This window comes from Anomaloglossus baeobatrachus, chromosome 7 (assembly GCF_048569485.1).
Source record: "Anomaloglossus baeobatrachus isolate aAnoBae1 chromosome 7, aAnoBae1.hap1, whole genome shotgun sequence".
Taxonomy (NCBI): domain Eukaryota; kingdom Metazoa; phylum Chordata; class Amphibia; order Anura; family Aromobatidae; genus Anomaloglossus; species Anomaloglossus baeobatrachus.
Window position 1 is genome coordinate 40,730,861 of NC_134359.1, and position 17,014 is coordinate 40,747,874.

The window sequence follows — 17,014 nt, forward strand, 5'->3', positions numbered from 1 at the left end:
TGTCTGTATTTCTTTGAGGTAAAACCGTTTTGCAAAGAACAGGCAGGGAAATGTTTTACCTCACAGAAAGAATCAGCTATGATCCCCTGCTTTAAGTCTGTATACAGGGACATGGTCTGATCATACCACAGCTCCTGGGAAGTGGAAAAAGTTAAAAATGGAGATTATGAGTAGGGTAGAGACACCACATCTATTGACAATTTTCCAATGTGAATGGTCCAATGGTCAATAAACAACCCTACTTGGTAGGTATCAGTAGAAATGACATTTCCTACCCTGTTCACCTCCTGGGATAGAAATGGAGCGTCACTAACCCTTTTAGTTGGTTAATCCCATCTTGGATATTTGTTTATATCCAATGTAGATTTCTAGTCCAATCCAATTTCGAGTCCAATCTCCCACCATGGGCATTGTAGAGGTGGAGGAGCATGCACACCTCTCCCCATTCACATTTATGGGATTTACCCTAAATATCTAAGTTAGGACAACCCCTTTTTAAAAGGTTTGAGAATGTGAAGATATTGTACATTTATATGGGTTTGTGACAATCAATAATGTGGCAAGAATAGATAAAGGGAAACGTCTCGAAAAGAACCCCTCCTTGCGTAGACCCCCACATGCCAATTACTGTAGTTATGTCTTATGTGCTTTGACCTTCTTTGAGAAGACTATCAATTTTGTGTGGTCATGTCAATGTTGTTTCAGAGTAATTGCTCAATAAGGTTCCTTAGATCAAATGCTGGGAACACATCGCAACGCAACGTTCCAGAGAAATCCACCTTGTATAGGAAATGTATCAAATGCTGGGGACATAACGCAACGCAACGTTCCGGGACTTGTATAGGAAATGTATCAAATGCTGGGGACACATCGCACCGCAACGTTCCGGAACTTATATAGAAAATGTATCAAATGCTGGGGACATAACGCAACGCAACGTTCCAGAACTTGTATAGGAAATGTATCAAATGCTGGGATCACATCGCAACTCAACGTTCCAGAAAATCTACCTTGTATAGGAAATGTATCAAATTCTGGGAACACATCGCAACTCAACGTTCCAAAACTTGTATAGGAAATGTATCAAATGCTGGGAACACATCGCAACGCAACATTCCAGAACTGGGAACACATCGCAATGCAACGTTCCAGAACTTGTATAGGAAATGTATCAAATGCGGGGAACACATCGCAACTCAACGTTCCGGAACTTGTATAGAAAATGTATCAAATGCTGGGAATACATCGCAACTCAACGTTCCAGAAAATCTAACTTGTGTTCCCAGCATTTGATACATTTCCTATACAAGTTCTGGAACGTTGAGTTGCGATGTGTTCCCAGCATTTGATACATTTCCTATACATCGCAACTCAACGTTCCGGAACTTGTAATGATTTGTGTGGTCACTTTTGGCTCACTGGCCCCATAAGGACTTGATACATTTCCTATACAAGTTCTGGAACGTTGAGTTGCGATGTGTTCCCAGCATTTGATACATTTCCTATACATCGCAACTCAACGTTCCGGAACTTGTATAGAAAATGTATCAATTCCTTATGCGGCCAGTGAGCCAAAAGTGACCACACAAATCATTACAACCTACAAGGGAAACCTACTCCAATGGGTCACCCTTCCGGTATATAGACTTTGGTAGAAACCATACCGGAATGTTAGTGACATAGATCTTTATTGGACTTCCACGGTAAGAATGTCCCCATTTTTTATGGACTGTTTGCTGACCAGAAACTTACATTTATAAGCGTATACAGTATGGAAATACTTTAATGTACTTTGGAGAAATTTATTTGGACATTGTCGGATATGAAGGGAATAATTTACCGAAAAATGTTTTTCGTCTTTTTTTTTTTTCTTTTTTAAAGATCTTTTGTATATTTTAATGTATAAAATGGGGGAAAGATTAAATAAATTATTTTTGGACAGAAGCTGTAAAGTCATTTCTTGTATGTGTTATATAACATTATTTTCACGAGATTTATGGAACGCAGAGCGAGATCTCGCAACTCTCCGAGGCTTCTGAAAGAGTGAGATCTTGCTCTTTGTATTAACCTTGCGCTGCCACGTTCTCTACTAAACCGTGATGTTACCAGTCGTCCACGATGTCCTGCTTGTGGAGCAAGAAGGACCATAGGGTTTTGCAAATTCTGTTGACACTAGGAAGTGTTCTTGTCACACTTGTCAAATGTGACGAGTGTGGCACGTTCATTCAGACCTATGGGTGTCTGATGCACAACAAAAAACACAACAAAGGGGACATCAGGGACACAATAACAACAAAGGGCGCTGGAGCTAGTGAGAGGAGACAGTGGGACACCTCCTATCCTCACCTGCAGCTGCCGTACTCTCCTAGCCAGTCCCTATACAGTCTCTGCAACTGTCACCGAGCAGGAACCTGAAAAGCCCTGTAGATGTCCTGGCTAGTGAGAGGCAGGTGAGGTTCACTGGACTCACCGCTGCACTAATAAGACACAAGGGAAAGAAAGACAGTCCGGGGAAATGGCAAAGAAAAAAGGATAAAGCCTGAGTTCAGGACAACTCCTCAGCAGGACCTTACACCAAGGTGGCCAGAGAACAATGAGTTTGTATTTTCAGCAAGGATTGCTGGGAAACACCTATACTTAAACCTGAAGGGGCGTGACTACAAAGCAGCTGAATTACTTAGCCAGGAACTGTTGGAAACAAAACTGACTTTAACTCATGATACACTGAAAGAAATTAAACCACGTTTAAATGTAAAGTCCCAGATAAACATAAGGGATCCCAACCCTGAATCCATCAATAGTCTCCAAAAATAGAGAGGCGATCGTGACAGTTTTGATAATTTCCTGGATAATATTTGAGGAAAAAGCACCAGTCTAGGGCTGCCCAATCAGTGAAGCCCCAAATTTTTAATACGGTAGTACCTCTTTAAGTGATGTCTCTGCTTTCTTGTTCATAGAAAGGGGACCTGAACATAATTATACAAGTTTTTTTTTCTATGCAATCTGGGAGCAGATACGGGGGAGGGGGTAGGGGGAAAGACCCTGATTCTAGTGATGTGTCACCTACTGAGCTGTGTGTTGCTCTTTCCATAAAATCAGTGTTTTATCAGCAGGAGTTTATCACTAGAGGACTTGGTGTCTTGTGCTTCCTTGTTCAACCTCATCTTCGCCACTGATTAACAGCTTTCTATCAATATGCAATGTACACAGAAAGTTGCCAATCAGTGTTGTGGGTGGGGTTATACACAGCTCCACGTTCTAAGCTAAATCTGCAGCAGAGAAAACTGTGATTCTATAGAGTACAGAGCACCTGAGCATGGTAGTGCCCGCTCATCACTAGTTACGAGTACTGAGCACCCGAGCATGGTAGTGCCCGCTCATCACTAGTTATGAGTACTGAGCACCCGAGCATGGTAGTGCTCACTCATCACTAGTTAGGAGTACTGAGCACCCGAGCATGGTAGTGCCCGCTCATCACTAGTTACGAGTACCGAGCACCAGAGCATGGTAGTGCCCGCTCATCACTAGTTACGAGTACTGAGCACCTGAGCATGGTAGTGCCCGCTCATCACTAGTTACGAGTACTGAGCACCTGAGCATGGTAGTGTCCGCTCATCACTAGTTACGAGTACTGAGCACCTGAGCATGGTAGTGCCCGCTCATCACTAGTTACGAGTACTGAGCACCTGAGCATGGTAGTGCCCGCTCATCACTAGTTACCAGTACTGAGCACCCGAGCATGGTAGTGCCCGCTCATCACTAGTTACCAGTACTGAGCACCCGAGCATGGTAGTGCCCGCTCATCACTAGTTACCAGTACTGAGCACCCGAGCATGGTAGTGCCCGCTCATCACTAGTTACCAGTACTGAGCACCTGAGCATGGTAGTGCTCGTTCATCACTAGTTACGAGTACTGAGCACCCGAGCATGGTAGTGCTCGCTCATCACTAGTTACCAGTACTGAGCACCCGAGCATGGTAGTGCCCGCTCATCATTAGTTGTAAGTTTGGAGATCCATTAGTTTATATCTTCAGGCCTAGACTAGAAACCTTGCATTGGTTTAGTAAATCTGGTCCACATTACCATAATACTGTAATCACACAGCTTACGGCTCCACGTATGTACAAAGGGGCCGCTGTTCTGCTCGCAGAGGATTCATTCTTTCAGGCCTCTGTGATCAATGCGGCTCTGTTAGTGCTTAATAGGAAACAGAAAAAAAACACAAGAACTGTGATTGTTTATAGCAGAAAGAGTAAAGAAAGACGACTTTATGGAGAATATAAGGCAAACAAATTGCTGCTGTAAATTCTGATTTTTATCTTACAAACTAGTTTAGACATAACAACATTAGGATTAGGTTACGTGCCAGAATTCGAGTTGAAATCTACAGTGCCTTGCAAAAGTATTCAGCCCCATTGAATTTTTCAACCTTTTCCCAGATTTCAGGCTTCAAACAAAGATAAAAAAATTAAATTTTATGGTGAAGAATTAGCAACAAGTGGACACAATTGTGAAGAGAAACGAAATGTATTGCTTATTTTAAGCTTTTTTAATTAACTGAAAATTGGGGGTGCAATATTATTCATCCCCTTTATACTTTGTAGCGCCACCTTTTGCTGCGATTACAGCTGCAGTCTCTTGGGGTATGTGTCTATCCATTTTGCACAGCAAGAGACTGAAATTCTCGCCCATTCTTCCTTTGTAAACAGCTGGAGCTGAGTGAGGTTGGATGGAGGCGTTTGTGAACAGCAGTTTTCAGCTTTTTCCACAGATTCTCGATTGGGTTCAGGTCTGGACTGTGACTTGGCCATTCTAACACTTAAGATACATTTATTTTTGAACAATTTCATTGTAGATTTTGCTTTATGTTTGGGATCATTGTCTTGTTGGAAGACAAATCATCCCAGTCTCAGATCTTTTGCAGACTCCAACAGGTTTTCTTCAAGAATGGTCCTGTATTTGGCTCCATCCATCTTCCCATCAATTTTAACCATCTTCCCTGTCCCTGCTGAAGAAAAGCAGGTCCAAACCATGATGCTGCCACCACCATGTCTGACAGTGGGGATGGTGTGTTCAGGGTGATGAGCTGTGTTGCTTTTACACCAAAAATATCGTTTGGCATTGTGCCCAAAAAGTTCAATTTTGGTTTAATTTGACCAGAGCACCTTCTTCCACATGTTTGGTGTCTCCCAGGTGGCTTGTGGCAAACTTTAACACTAGAACTACTGGACTCGTGACACCTATATAGAAATACATAGTGCAAAATAGTCAAAATGACTACCTCAGTAGTTCTAGTGTTAAACGATACTTTTTATGGATATCTTTGAGAAATGGCTTTCTTCTTGCCACTCTTCCATAAAGGCCAGATTTGTGCAGTGTACGACTGATTGTTGTCCTATGGACAGACTCTCCCACCTCAGCTGTAGATCTCTGCAGCTCATCCAGAGTGATCATGGGCCTCTTGGCTGCATCTCTGATCAGTCTTCTCCTTGTTTGAGATGATAGTTTGGATGGACATCCGGGTCTTGGTAGATTTGCAGTGGTATGATACTCCTTCCATTTCAATATGATCACTTGCACAGTGCTTCTTGGGATGTTTAAAGTTTTGGAAATCTTTTTGTAACTAAATCCGGCTTTAAACGTCTCCACAACAGTATCACGGACCTGCCTGGTGTGTTCCTTGGTCTTCATGATGCTCTCTGCTATTTATACAGAACAATGAGACTATCACAGAGCAGGTGCATTTATACGCAGACTTGATCACACACAGGGGCTTATATGTATCATCATCAGTCATTTAGGACAACATTGGATCATTCAGAGATCCTCAATGAACTCCTGGAGTGAGTTTGCTGCACTGAAAGTAAAGGGGATGAATAATATTGCACGCCCCAATTTTCAGTTTCTTCTTTTTTACAAAAGTTTACAATAAGCAATAAATTCCGTTCAACTTCACAATTGTGTCCACTTGTTGGTGATTCTTCACCATAGCATTAAAATTTTTATCTTTGTTTGAAGCCTGAAATGTGGGAAAAGGTTGAATAATTCAAGGGGGCCAAATACTTTCGCAAGGCACTGTGCATAGAGACACACATCATACATACACACATAGGAAAATTAGAGGGTTTTTTTAATATAGGGAAGTCAGTAGCAGCCTCAGTCACCTCCCCGATTGCCTACAATCCAGCTCCTCCTGGGCATGTGGCTGTGCTGTGGTGATTGATGGCCGTCACTTTAACACTAGAACTACTGGACTCGTGACACCTATATAGAAATACATAGTGCAAAGTAGTCAAAATGACTACCTCAGTAGTTCTAGTGTTAAAAGACATTGCCTCACACTGAGACTACTGTATATACATCAGAGGAGACATGGGGGCTACAGTAAATACATCACAGAGGAGGCTGGGGGCAAAGAGATCACTGGGGGAGCATACGCATGACTGGGTTGCATAGACACTGAGGGGCATACACATTACTGTGGCCAGTGGAGGGCATACACATTACTGGGGCCAGTGGAGGGCATACACATTAATGGGGCCAGTGGAGGGCATACACATTAATGGGGCCAGTGGAGGGCATACATATACTGGGGACACTGAGGGGCATACACATTACTGAGGCTAGTGGAGGGCATACACATTACTGCAGCCAGTGGAGGGTATACACATTACTGGGGACACTGAGGATCATACACATTACTGGGGCCAGTGGGGGACATACATATAATGGGGACACTGAGGGGCATACACATTACTGGGGCCAGTGGGGGCAAACATATACTGGGGACACTGAGGGGCATAAACATTACTGGAGCTAGTGGAGGACATACATATTACTGGGGTCAGTGGTGGGCATACACATACCGGAAATGATGGGGTGTATGCACATTACTGTGGTTAGCGGAGGGCATACATATACTGGGGACGCTGGGAGCATATGCAGCACTGGGGACTGTGAGCATACCCTACTTATTTTGCAAGTAGTTTGGGCAGTATAAATCAGATGACCAATTCCTTTTAAGAGGAAAAAAAGTAAAGTATTGGAGCTGTGCTAATATACAAGCATTCACATCCAGCCTGTATTACTGGGAGAGTCACTCACACAAGAGAAAAATCTGAATCTTGGATCAAATTGTGTAAAAATAAAAGAAGGGATGGAGAACACAGGGTGAAATTTAGTGTAATTTTATTATCTAATGTTAACCACCAAAATCTAAAAATCATTTTTTCATAGTAAAGGTGTCCATAGACTTTAAAAAGGAATCCACAAAAACATAAATCCACACAAATATATTAAATTAATTATCCAACATATACGCAGGTACTGCGGGGGAGTTTATTTCATCAGCGTGCACATTAGTACTATATTCATACATAACATATTACTTACAGTCATATGAAAAAGTTTGGGCACCCCTATTAATGTTAACTTTTTTTCTTTATAACAATTTGGGTTTTTGCAGCAGCTATTTCAGTTTCATATATCTAATAACTGATGGACTGAATAATATTTCTGGATTGAAATGAGGTTTATTGTACTAACAGAAAATGTGCAATCCGCATTTAAACCAAATTTGGACGGTGCAAAAGTATGGGCACCCTTATCAATTTCTTGATTTGAATACTCCTAACTACTTTTTACTGACTTACTAAAGCACTAAATTGGTTTTGTAACCTCATTGAGCTTTGAACTTCATAGGCAGGTGCATCCAATCATGAGAAAAGGTATTTAAGGTGGCCACTTGCAAGTTGTTCTCCTATTGGAATCTCCTATGAAGAGTGGCATCATGGGCTCCTCAAAACAACTCTCAAATGATCTGAAAACAAAGATTATTCAACATAGTTGTTCAGGGGAAGGTACAAAAAGTTGTCTCAGAGATTTAAACTGTCAGTTTCCACTGTGAGGAACATAGTAAGGAAATGGAAGAACACAGGTACAGTTCTTGTTAAGCCCAGAAGTGGCAGGCCAAGAAAAATATCAGAAAGGCAGAGAAGAAGAATGGTGAGAACAGTCAAGGACAATCCACAGACCACCTCCAAAGACCTGCAGCATCATCTTGCTGCAGATGGTGTCAATGTGCATCGGTCAACAATACAGCACACGTTGCACAAGGAGAAGCTGTATGGGAGAGTGATGCGAAAGAAGCCGTTTCTCCAAGCACGCCACAAACAGAGTCGCCTGAGGTATGCAAAGGACATTTGGACAAGCCAGTTACATTTTGGAAGAAGGTTCTGTGGACTCATGAAACAAAGATTGAGTTGTTTGGTCATACAAAAAGGCGTTATGCATGGAGGCAAAAAAAAACGGCATTCCAAGAAAAGCACTGGCTACCCACAGTAAAATTTGGTGGAGGTTCCATCATGCTTTGGGGCTGTGTGGCCAATGCCGGCACCGGGAATCTTGTTAAAGTTGAGGGTCGCATGGATTCAACTCAGTATCAGCAGATTCTTGACAATAATGTGCAAGAATCAGTGACGAAGTTGAAGTTACGCAGGGGATGGATATTTCAGCAAGACAATGATCCAAAACACCGCTCCAAATCTAGGCATTCATGCAGAGGAACAATTACAATGTTCTGGAATGGCCATCCCAGTCCCCAGACCTGAATATCATTGAACATCTGTGGGATGATGTGAAGCATGCTGTCCATGCTCGGCGACCATCAAACTTAACTGAACTGGAATTGTTTTGTAAACAGGAATGGTCAAATCTACCTTTATCCAGGATCCAGGAACTCATTAAAAGCTACAGGAAGCGACTAGAGGCTGTGATTTCTGCAAAAGGAGGATCTACAAAATATTAATGTCACTTTTATGTTGAGGTGCCCATACTTTTGCACCTGTCAAATTTTGTTTAAATGCGGATTGCACATTTTCTGTTAGTACAATAAACCTCATTTCAATCCAGAAATATTAGAGTCCATCAGTTATTAGATATATGAAACTGAAAACCCAAATTGTTATAAAGAAAAAAGGTTAACATTAATAGGGGTGCCCAAACTTTTTCATATGACTGTATATACTGTAGTCATTTTTATTCTGCATTCTCCTTTTTTAATTTGGAACAGTAAATGTAAGCTGCTTATTCGCCCACATACGAGGATGTAATGCAAAAGCAAAAGCGCAAAATCTTCTCTATCTTCTCACAATTTAATCAAACAGGAAATAATATCATCGACCACAAAACCAAGGGTTAGAGGCATTGTATCCAATTTCTGGTTATATAAATGAGGTTAATATACTTTGTTCTTGCTAGATATCAAAATGGGAAGTCCACGTTAGGAAACTACAAAGCTAGACGTTTTTTGGATGAAGAGCGGCTGAACGTCGCCCAACGGTCCTTGAGTTTCGCAATCCAGTTACGGGCGAGGCTGTGAACAGATTTATAGACGGTGGTATAATGCGCTCATCCGTATGGTGCTTGTTACTGTTGCTATATTTTTGTTTTTATATATTTTAACCACTTTGTAAAGTTCAACAATTGACTTATTTCCAGACTTGAGGTATTGGGATAAAATTTGGGCACTTAAGAATATTGGCCTATTTTCTTCCATTGGTTGTACATATATATAAATGTATGGAGCCTTCATCCTTGATGTCACAGATTAACCATCGACTCAAACTCATCAATCCGCTGCTTTGTGTTTCCTTTCCGGATTTTGCGGTATGATACGGTGTCATATTTGGAGTAGCTGTGTCTGGAGATATCTGGTCTGCTTCCAGCCATTTCATTAGGGTCAAGATGTTGGCCATGCGGACTAACCATTCTTCCATTTTCGCGCTCATCGTATGACCCATCCCCATAGTAGATGTCGGTCTCCGTGGATGTATTCTCTTCCTCTGGTTCAATCAGGATATCACCCGTGCCAGTTTGGTGGTGACTTTCCTGATACAACAATATATCTGGTGTTTCCACTTTATTCCCATCTTGATCTTTGTCCTGTTGGCTTATGTCTTCTGGACTTGAAGATGGAACCTTATCAATATCTATTTCTGGGCAAAAATGGAACATAATTAAAGAATGGAATTTATTTTTTGTTTATAGTTAATTTAGTTAAACATGAAAACATCAATAAAGAGTTGGAAAGGGTTCTTTGCAGTTAGAGCAGTCAAGCTATGAAATGCACTTTCCTATTAGGCAGTAATGACAAATACTATGTCCTGTTTTTATAAAACAGCTATATTCATTCTGTATGGCGCTGCTGGAAAAAGCGCAGTGCTTGGCAACCCTATAAGGAATGAAAGGAGCAGCAGTCAATTATGCGCACCGTCACTGACCACGGCGTTCTCACATCACCTCTCGCAGGCAGCCCGAGACTGTGACGAGCGGTGACGTCACGGGCCGCTCGCGATACTTCGCTTGTGAATGCGGTGGTCATTGAACTCAGTGACGAGCGCTGACATCAGGAGTGCAGCGGCTTCCATCACCGCAGGTAATGTACCTTGCTAACCTCCTGAAGTCAGCGCTGGTCATCCCCTGCAGTGACCTGGGCTGACCTCATGATGTTAGCTCAGGTCACTGCACTGCTGTCCCAGCCAATTGGGAACATTCTGCTCCTCATTGACTGGGACAGTGAGTATGGATCGTCGTGGGACCCCCTTATTGGATTACGCCAGACCCAGATTTATTTTTTCTTACCAATAAATTAGTGAAAGAGGGAATGTTTTGAGGATTGTTTTTTCAAATAAAAATGTGTTTGTCGTCTATTTTTTTTTTTTAATTACTGACTGGGTTGGTGATGTCGGGTATCTGATAGACGCCGTGACATTAATAACCTTTGGGCTTGATGCCAGGTGACATTACACATCTGGTATCAACCCCATATATTACCCCGTTTGCAACCGCACCAGGGCAACGGGATGAGCCGGGTAAGCTCCCAGGACTGTCGCATCTATTGGATGCGGCAATTCCGGCCGGCTGCTGGCTGATATTTTTAGGCTGTGTGGGCTCCCAATGACTTGGGTCTCTCCAGCCTGAGAATATCAGCCCCCAGCTGTGAGGCTGTATCTTGGCTGGCAGTGTGACAGCTGTGCCGGTGATCGGTGAGTATGTAGCGCTTGCTCCTACCTATTTGCCACAGTTTCTGTTCCCCATAGTCTTTATATGGGGACCACCATCTGGCTAGATACCCTGGACTGCATGTAATCTGGTTATGTCGATCTCATTGTTGTGTTTTATCAGAAATTGTTTGATCATCAGTTTAAAGTACACAATTTTAAGGGCAAAGGTGTGGTAAATTTGTGCATCCTAGATGCTCGCTCATTACTAGTTACGAGTACCGAGAGCTCAAGCATAGTAGTGCTCGCTCATCACTAGTTACAAGTACTGAGCACCTGAGCATGGTAGTGCTCGCTCATCACTAGTTACGAGTACCGAGCGCTCAAGCATAGTAGTGCTCGCTCATCACTAGTTACAAGTACTGAGCACCTGAGCATGGTAGTGCCCGCTCATCACTAGGTATGAGTACTGAGCACTCAAGCATGGTAGTGCCCGCTCATCACTAGTTACAAGTACTGAGCACCCGAGCATGGTAGTGCTCACTCATCACTAGTTACGAGTACTGAGCACCTGAGCATGGTAGTGCCCGATCATCACCAGTTACCAGTACTGAGCACCCGAGCATGGTAGTGCCCGCTCATCACTAGTTACGAGTACCGAGCGCTCAAGCATAGTAGTGCTCGCTCATCACTAGTTACAAGTACTGAGCACCTGAGCATGGTAGTGCTCGCTCATCACTAGTTACAAGTACTGAGCACCTGAGCATGGTAGTGCTCACTCATCACTAGTTACAAGTACTGAGCACCTGAGCATGGTAGTGCTCACTCATCACTAGTTACGAGTACTGAGCACTCAAGCATGGTAGTGCCCGCTCATCACTAGTTACAAGTACTGAGCACCTGAGCATGGTAGTGCTCGCTCATCACTAGTTACAAGTACTGAGCACCCGAGCATGGTAGTGCCCGCTCATCACTAGTTACGAGTACTGAGCACCTGAGCATGGTAGTGCTCACTCATCACTAGTTACAAGTACCAAGCACCCGAGCATGGTAGTGCCCGCTCATCACTAGTTACGAGTACTGAGCACCTGAGCATGATAGTGCCCGCTCATCACTAGTTACGAGTACTGAGCACCCGAACATGGTAGTGCTCGCTCATCACTAGTTACAAGTACTGAGCACCCGAGCATGGTAGTGCTCACTCATCACTAGTTACGAGTACTGAGCACCTGAGCATGGTAGTGCTCACTCATCACTAGTTACAAGTACCAAGCACCCGAGCATGGTAGTGCCCGCTCATCACTAGTTACGAGTACTGAGCACCTGAGCATGGTAGTGCTCGCTCATCACTAGTTACGAGTACTGAGCACCCGAGCATGGTAGTGCCCGCTCATCACTACTTACCAGACCCGAGCACCCAAGCATGGTAGTGCCCACTCATCACTAGTTACCAGACCCGAGCACCAAAGCATGGTAGTGCTCGCTCATCACTAGTTACGAGTACTGAGCACCCGAACATGGTAGTGCTCGCTCATCACTAGTTACAAGTACTGAGCACCCGAGCATGGTAGTGCTCACTCATCACTAGTTACGAGTACTGAGCACCTGAGCATGGTAGTGCTCACTCATCACTAGTTACAAGTACCAAGCACCCGAGCATGGTAGTGCCCGCTCATCACTAGTTACGAGTACTGAGCACCTGAGCATGGTAGTGCTCGCTCATCACTAGTTACGAGTACTGAGCACCCGAGCATGGTAGTGCCCGCTCATCACTAGTTACCAGACCCGAGCACCCAAGCATGGTAGTGTCCACTCATCACTAGTTACCAGACCCGAGCACCCAAGCATGGTAGTGCTCGCTCATCACTAGTTACCAGACCCGAGCACCCGAGCATGGTAGTGCCCACTCATCACTAGTTACCAGACCCGAGCACCCAAGCATGGTAGTGCTCACTCATCACTGGTAACATAATAGTAACATAATAATAACGTAATAGTAAGATAAAGTTATTTATTTAGGGAAAAATAACTCTGACAAATTTAATAACAATGTCCAAATATATGAATGGACAGTCTGTCTAGGGAATGTTGTCCAAACATAAGGAAATTTCTACATTAATGTATTCAGTTTCTGTATTAGTCGATGGATCTTTATATGACGAGATGATGAATTGGTTAATCCAATGATGGTCAATAGCAGATTGGATACTTTTCTTGAAAGTTGAGTAGGAATTTCCCCCCCTAGTACTGTATAATGCACCCAAAGAAATAAAGGTTACAATAATTTCCATAAATGAACCTACCTATTCTTGTTTGACATCCGTCTTCCTTGAAGTCTTTAAATTCTTTTTCATGGTTGTCCAACACATCCGGTACTTTTTCCAAAATAGTATTATTCTCTTCTTTTCGCTCTGAAAAAAAAAGTCACATAGTGGGCACCGGTGATGTTGCTGAAGATTGCCGAGATACATGGTAAAGAGGACATAGATATTTCATAGGGAAAATTTGTCCTTAGACACCTTGTGTCTAGGGAAGGGGGAGATGGTGACCCCTGACCAAATCTTCCGCTAGCTCCTCTAACCACCCTAGATAGGTTCCGCACCTATGCGCCAAGCAGGATACCTGACCCTGGCTGACCCTGAACTAGGCCCTAGGTAGGGAACGGATGGGATGAGTCAACCCCACTAAGCTCTAAAGAACACACAGGGAACAAACACAGGGGAAAGTATATGAACAACCTATGTCCAGAGTGACTCTAGGAGAAGTGCAGTAACAGAAAACAATGTTTCTCCAGATGAATCAGTGGAACCTTGGTTAACGAGAACAATCCGTTCTGGGAGTGGCTTGTTAACCAAGTTACTCATTCAGCAAAGCAAGATCTCCCATAGGAAATCATTGCAATGCAGACAATTCCTTCCACAACTTGTTAAATGTCCCATCCTGGTCCCCTATTTTGCCCTTCCATACATGTACAAACACGAACAAACACGTACAAACATGCACGCACATACACATATTCTGCTCACCTTACCTTCAGTTCCATCGCCGGTCTCCTGGATCTTGCCGTTCGCCGGTACAGGATGTGTATCAGGTAACCATCGCGACGAGGCAGGAACTTTGGCTGCCACAGCGCTGACGTCAAAGGCAGGAGCCATTTGCCTCTGATTGGTCAGCGCACTGCCTTTGAGTAGCGTCTGACAGCGGACGTTCCTCCCTCATCGCGATGGTTACCCGATTCACATCCTGTACCGGCGAACTACAAGAACCAGGAGGCCGGCGATAGAACGGAAGGTAAAGTGAGCATAATATGTGTGTGTGCGCGTGCTTGTGTTTGCTTGTGTGTTTGTGTGTGTTTGTGCAGACTGCAAGAGCGGGTTAGAGTGCGGTGGATGTACAGAACCGGAAGTGTGTGCGGTGAGTATTTTGCTCATTCAGCAAAGCTTGCTCGCAAACTGAGTTACAAATTTACAGCAAGCTTTGCGAAATACTTGCTAACTGGGTTACTCGTTAAGCGAGGTTCCACTGTACAAGCCGACTGCATGCATCCAAGGCCTGTATAGGAATATAACTCTATCACCAGCAAACACCAAGATGAAATGTGGGTATTGAAGGACACAAGGGGAAGTGATGATGATTAACAGCTGAAAGGTGAGGATATCTGCAGGGTCCTAAAGTAAAGGAATTAACTCCAAGTAGAGAAGATACATAGGATACAATTTATACCACAGCAGGACAAATAGAATGTCAGGGAGCAGTTTGTGCAGCCAAACACTGCGACCTTCTTCAGCCGGACACCACGGGATTGTTTATCAACCGTGACACACCAGTGACAATATTTTACAAGGAAGACTTAACTCTTTCACCCCCCCAACCTGTTTTCACCTTCCTGACCAGGTCATTCTTTTCAATTCTGACCAGTGTCACTTTATGATGTAATAACTCTGTAACACTTCAACAGATCCCAGTAATTGTGAGAATATGTTTATGACATATTGTAGTTCATGTTCTTCATAAATTTAGGACTATGTTTTTGTTTGTGGAAAATATCAGAAATTTGATGAAAATGTTATAATTTTCAAACTTAAAAAATGTTTTGCCCTAAAAACACAGGGAGTTATGTCACACAAAATAGTTAAATAATATTTGCCACATGTTTACTTTACATCAGCACTGTTTTTGAAACATATTTTTTAAGAAGTTAAAAGGGTTAAAATTTAACAGTAATTTCTCATTTTTCCAACAAAATTTACAAAACTATTTTTTTTAGTTACCACATCACATTTGAAGTGACTTTGAGAGGTCTAGGAGACAGAAAATACCCAAAAGTTACACCATTCTAAAAACAGCCCCCTCAGACTGCTCAAAACCACATTCAAAAAGTTTATTAACCCTTCAGGTGCTTCACAGGAACTAAAGCAATGTGGAAGGAAAAAATAACATTTTACATTAAATGTAAAATGTACTTTAGAACCAAATTTTGCATTTTCACAAAGGTAACGGAAGAAAATGCGCATACAATTTGTTGTGCCATTTCTCCTGAGTATACCGATACCCCATATGTGATGGGAAACTACTGTTTGGGTGCACCGCTGGGCTCAGAACGGAAGGAGCATTTTTTGACCTTTGGCGCGCAAAAGTTGCAGGAATCGATAGAAGATGCCACATGTCACATTTTCAAACTCTTGATGTGCCTAAATAGTGTAAACCCACAAAGACCCCATTTTGTAAAATAAACACCTCAAAGATTTTATTTACATGTGTGGTGAGCACCTTGAACGCACAGTTGATTTACAGAATTTTATAATAATGAGCCTTGAAAATGAAAAAATACATTCATGTTGCTTTAACACACACTTTTTTTCACTTGCACAAGGGTAAAGGAAGAAAATGGACATACAATTTGTTATGCAATTTCTCCAGAGTACGCCGATACCCCATATCTGGTGGATAACTACTGTTTGGGTGCAAGGCAGGGCTCAGAAGGGTAGGAGCGCCATTAGACTTTTGGAACTCTAAATTGGCTGAAATTGCTAGTGGATAATGTCATGTTTACAGAGCCTCTTATATACCTAAACAGTGGAAACCCCACACATGTGACCCTATTTTGGAAACTACACCCCTCAAGGAATTTATCTAGAGATATGGTGAGCATCTGGAACCTCCGGGTGCTTCACAGCATTTTATAACTTTGAGCAGAGAAAATAAAAAATACATTTTTACAACAAAATGTTGCTTTAACCCCAATTTTTTTTCATTTTCACAAGTGTAACAGCAGAAAGTAGACATATAATTTGTTGTACAATTCCTCCTGCGTACACCCATAGACTATATGGTGGAAAACTACTGTTTAGGCGCAACGCATGGCTCTGCAGGGAAGGAGCGTCATTAGACTTTTGGGACGCAAAATTGGCTGAAATCGACAGTGGATAATGTTACGTTTGCAGAGCTCCTGATGTGCCTAAACAGTAGAAACCCCCCACAAGTGACATAATTTTGAAAACTAAACCCCTCAAGGAATTAATCTAGAGCTGTGGTGAGGAACTTAAGCCCCCAGGTGGTTCACAAAATTTTATAACATTGCATCGAGAAAATAAAAAATCATATTTTTCCCACAAAAGTATTTTTTAGCCCCACATTTGCATTTTCAGGAAGGTAACAAGAGAAAATGCACCATTCAACAATTTTTTGTGCAATGTCTCCTGGGTACGCGGATACCCCAATTTTTTGGTGCATGACAGGGTCAGAAGGAAAGGAGCGACATTAGACTTTTTGAATGCAAAATTGGCTGAAATCGTTAGTAGATTATGTCACGTTTGCAGAGCTCCTGATGTGCCTAAACAGTGGAAACCCCTACAAGTGACCCAATTTTGGAAACTAAACCCCTCAAAGAATTTATCTAGATATATGGTGGGCAACTTGAACCCCCCAGGTGCTTCACACCATTTTATAACATTGAGCAGAGAAAATATAAAATATATTTTTACAACAAAATGTTGCTTTAACCCAAATTTTTT

The 17,014-nt window shown here is 42.6% G+C and overlaps 1 protein-coding gene across 1 annotated transcript in view; it reads right to left on the reverse strand.

Annotated features, from left to right (window-relative positions):
• Nucleotides 1-7,171: 7,171 nt before the first annotated feature.
• The window catches only part of ERMN (ermin), a 36,287-nt gene continuing 26,444 nt past the window's right edge, over nucleotides 7,172-17,014 (reverse strand). Inside the window, exons 2-3 of the mRNA XM_075317238.1 lie at nucleotides 13,304-13,411; nucleotides 7,172-9,995 (exon numbers count right to left, since the gene is read on the reverse strand). Coding sequence (XP_075173353.1) covers nucleotides 9,601-9,995; nucleotides 13,304-13,411 — 503 coding nt within the window. The 3' untranslated portion in view covers nucleotides 7,172-9,600. The remainder of the gene's footprint in view (nucleotides 9,996-13,303; nucleotides 13,412-17,014) is intronic.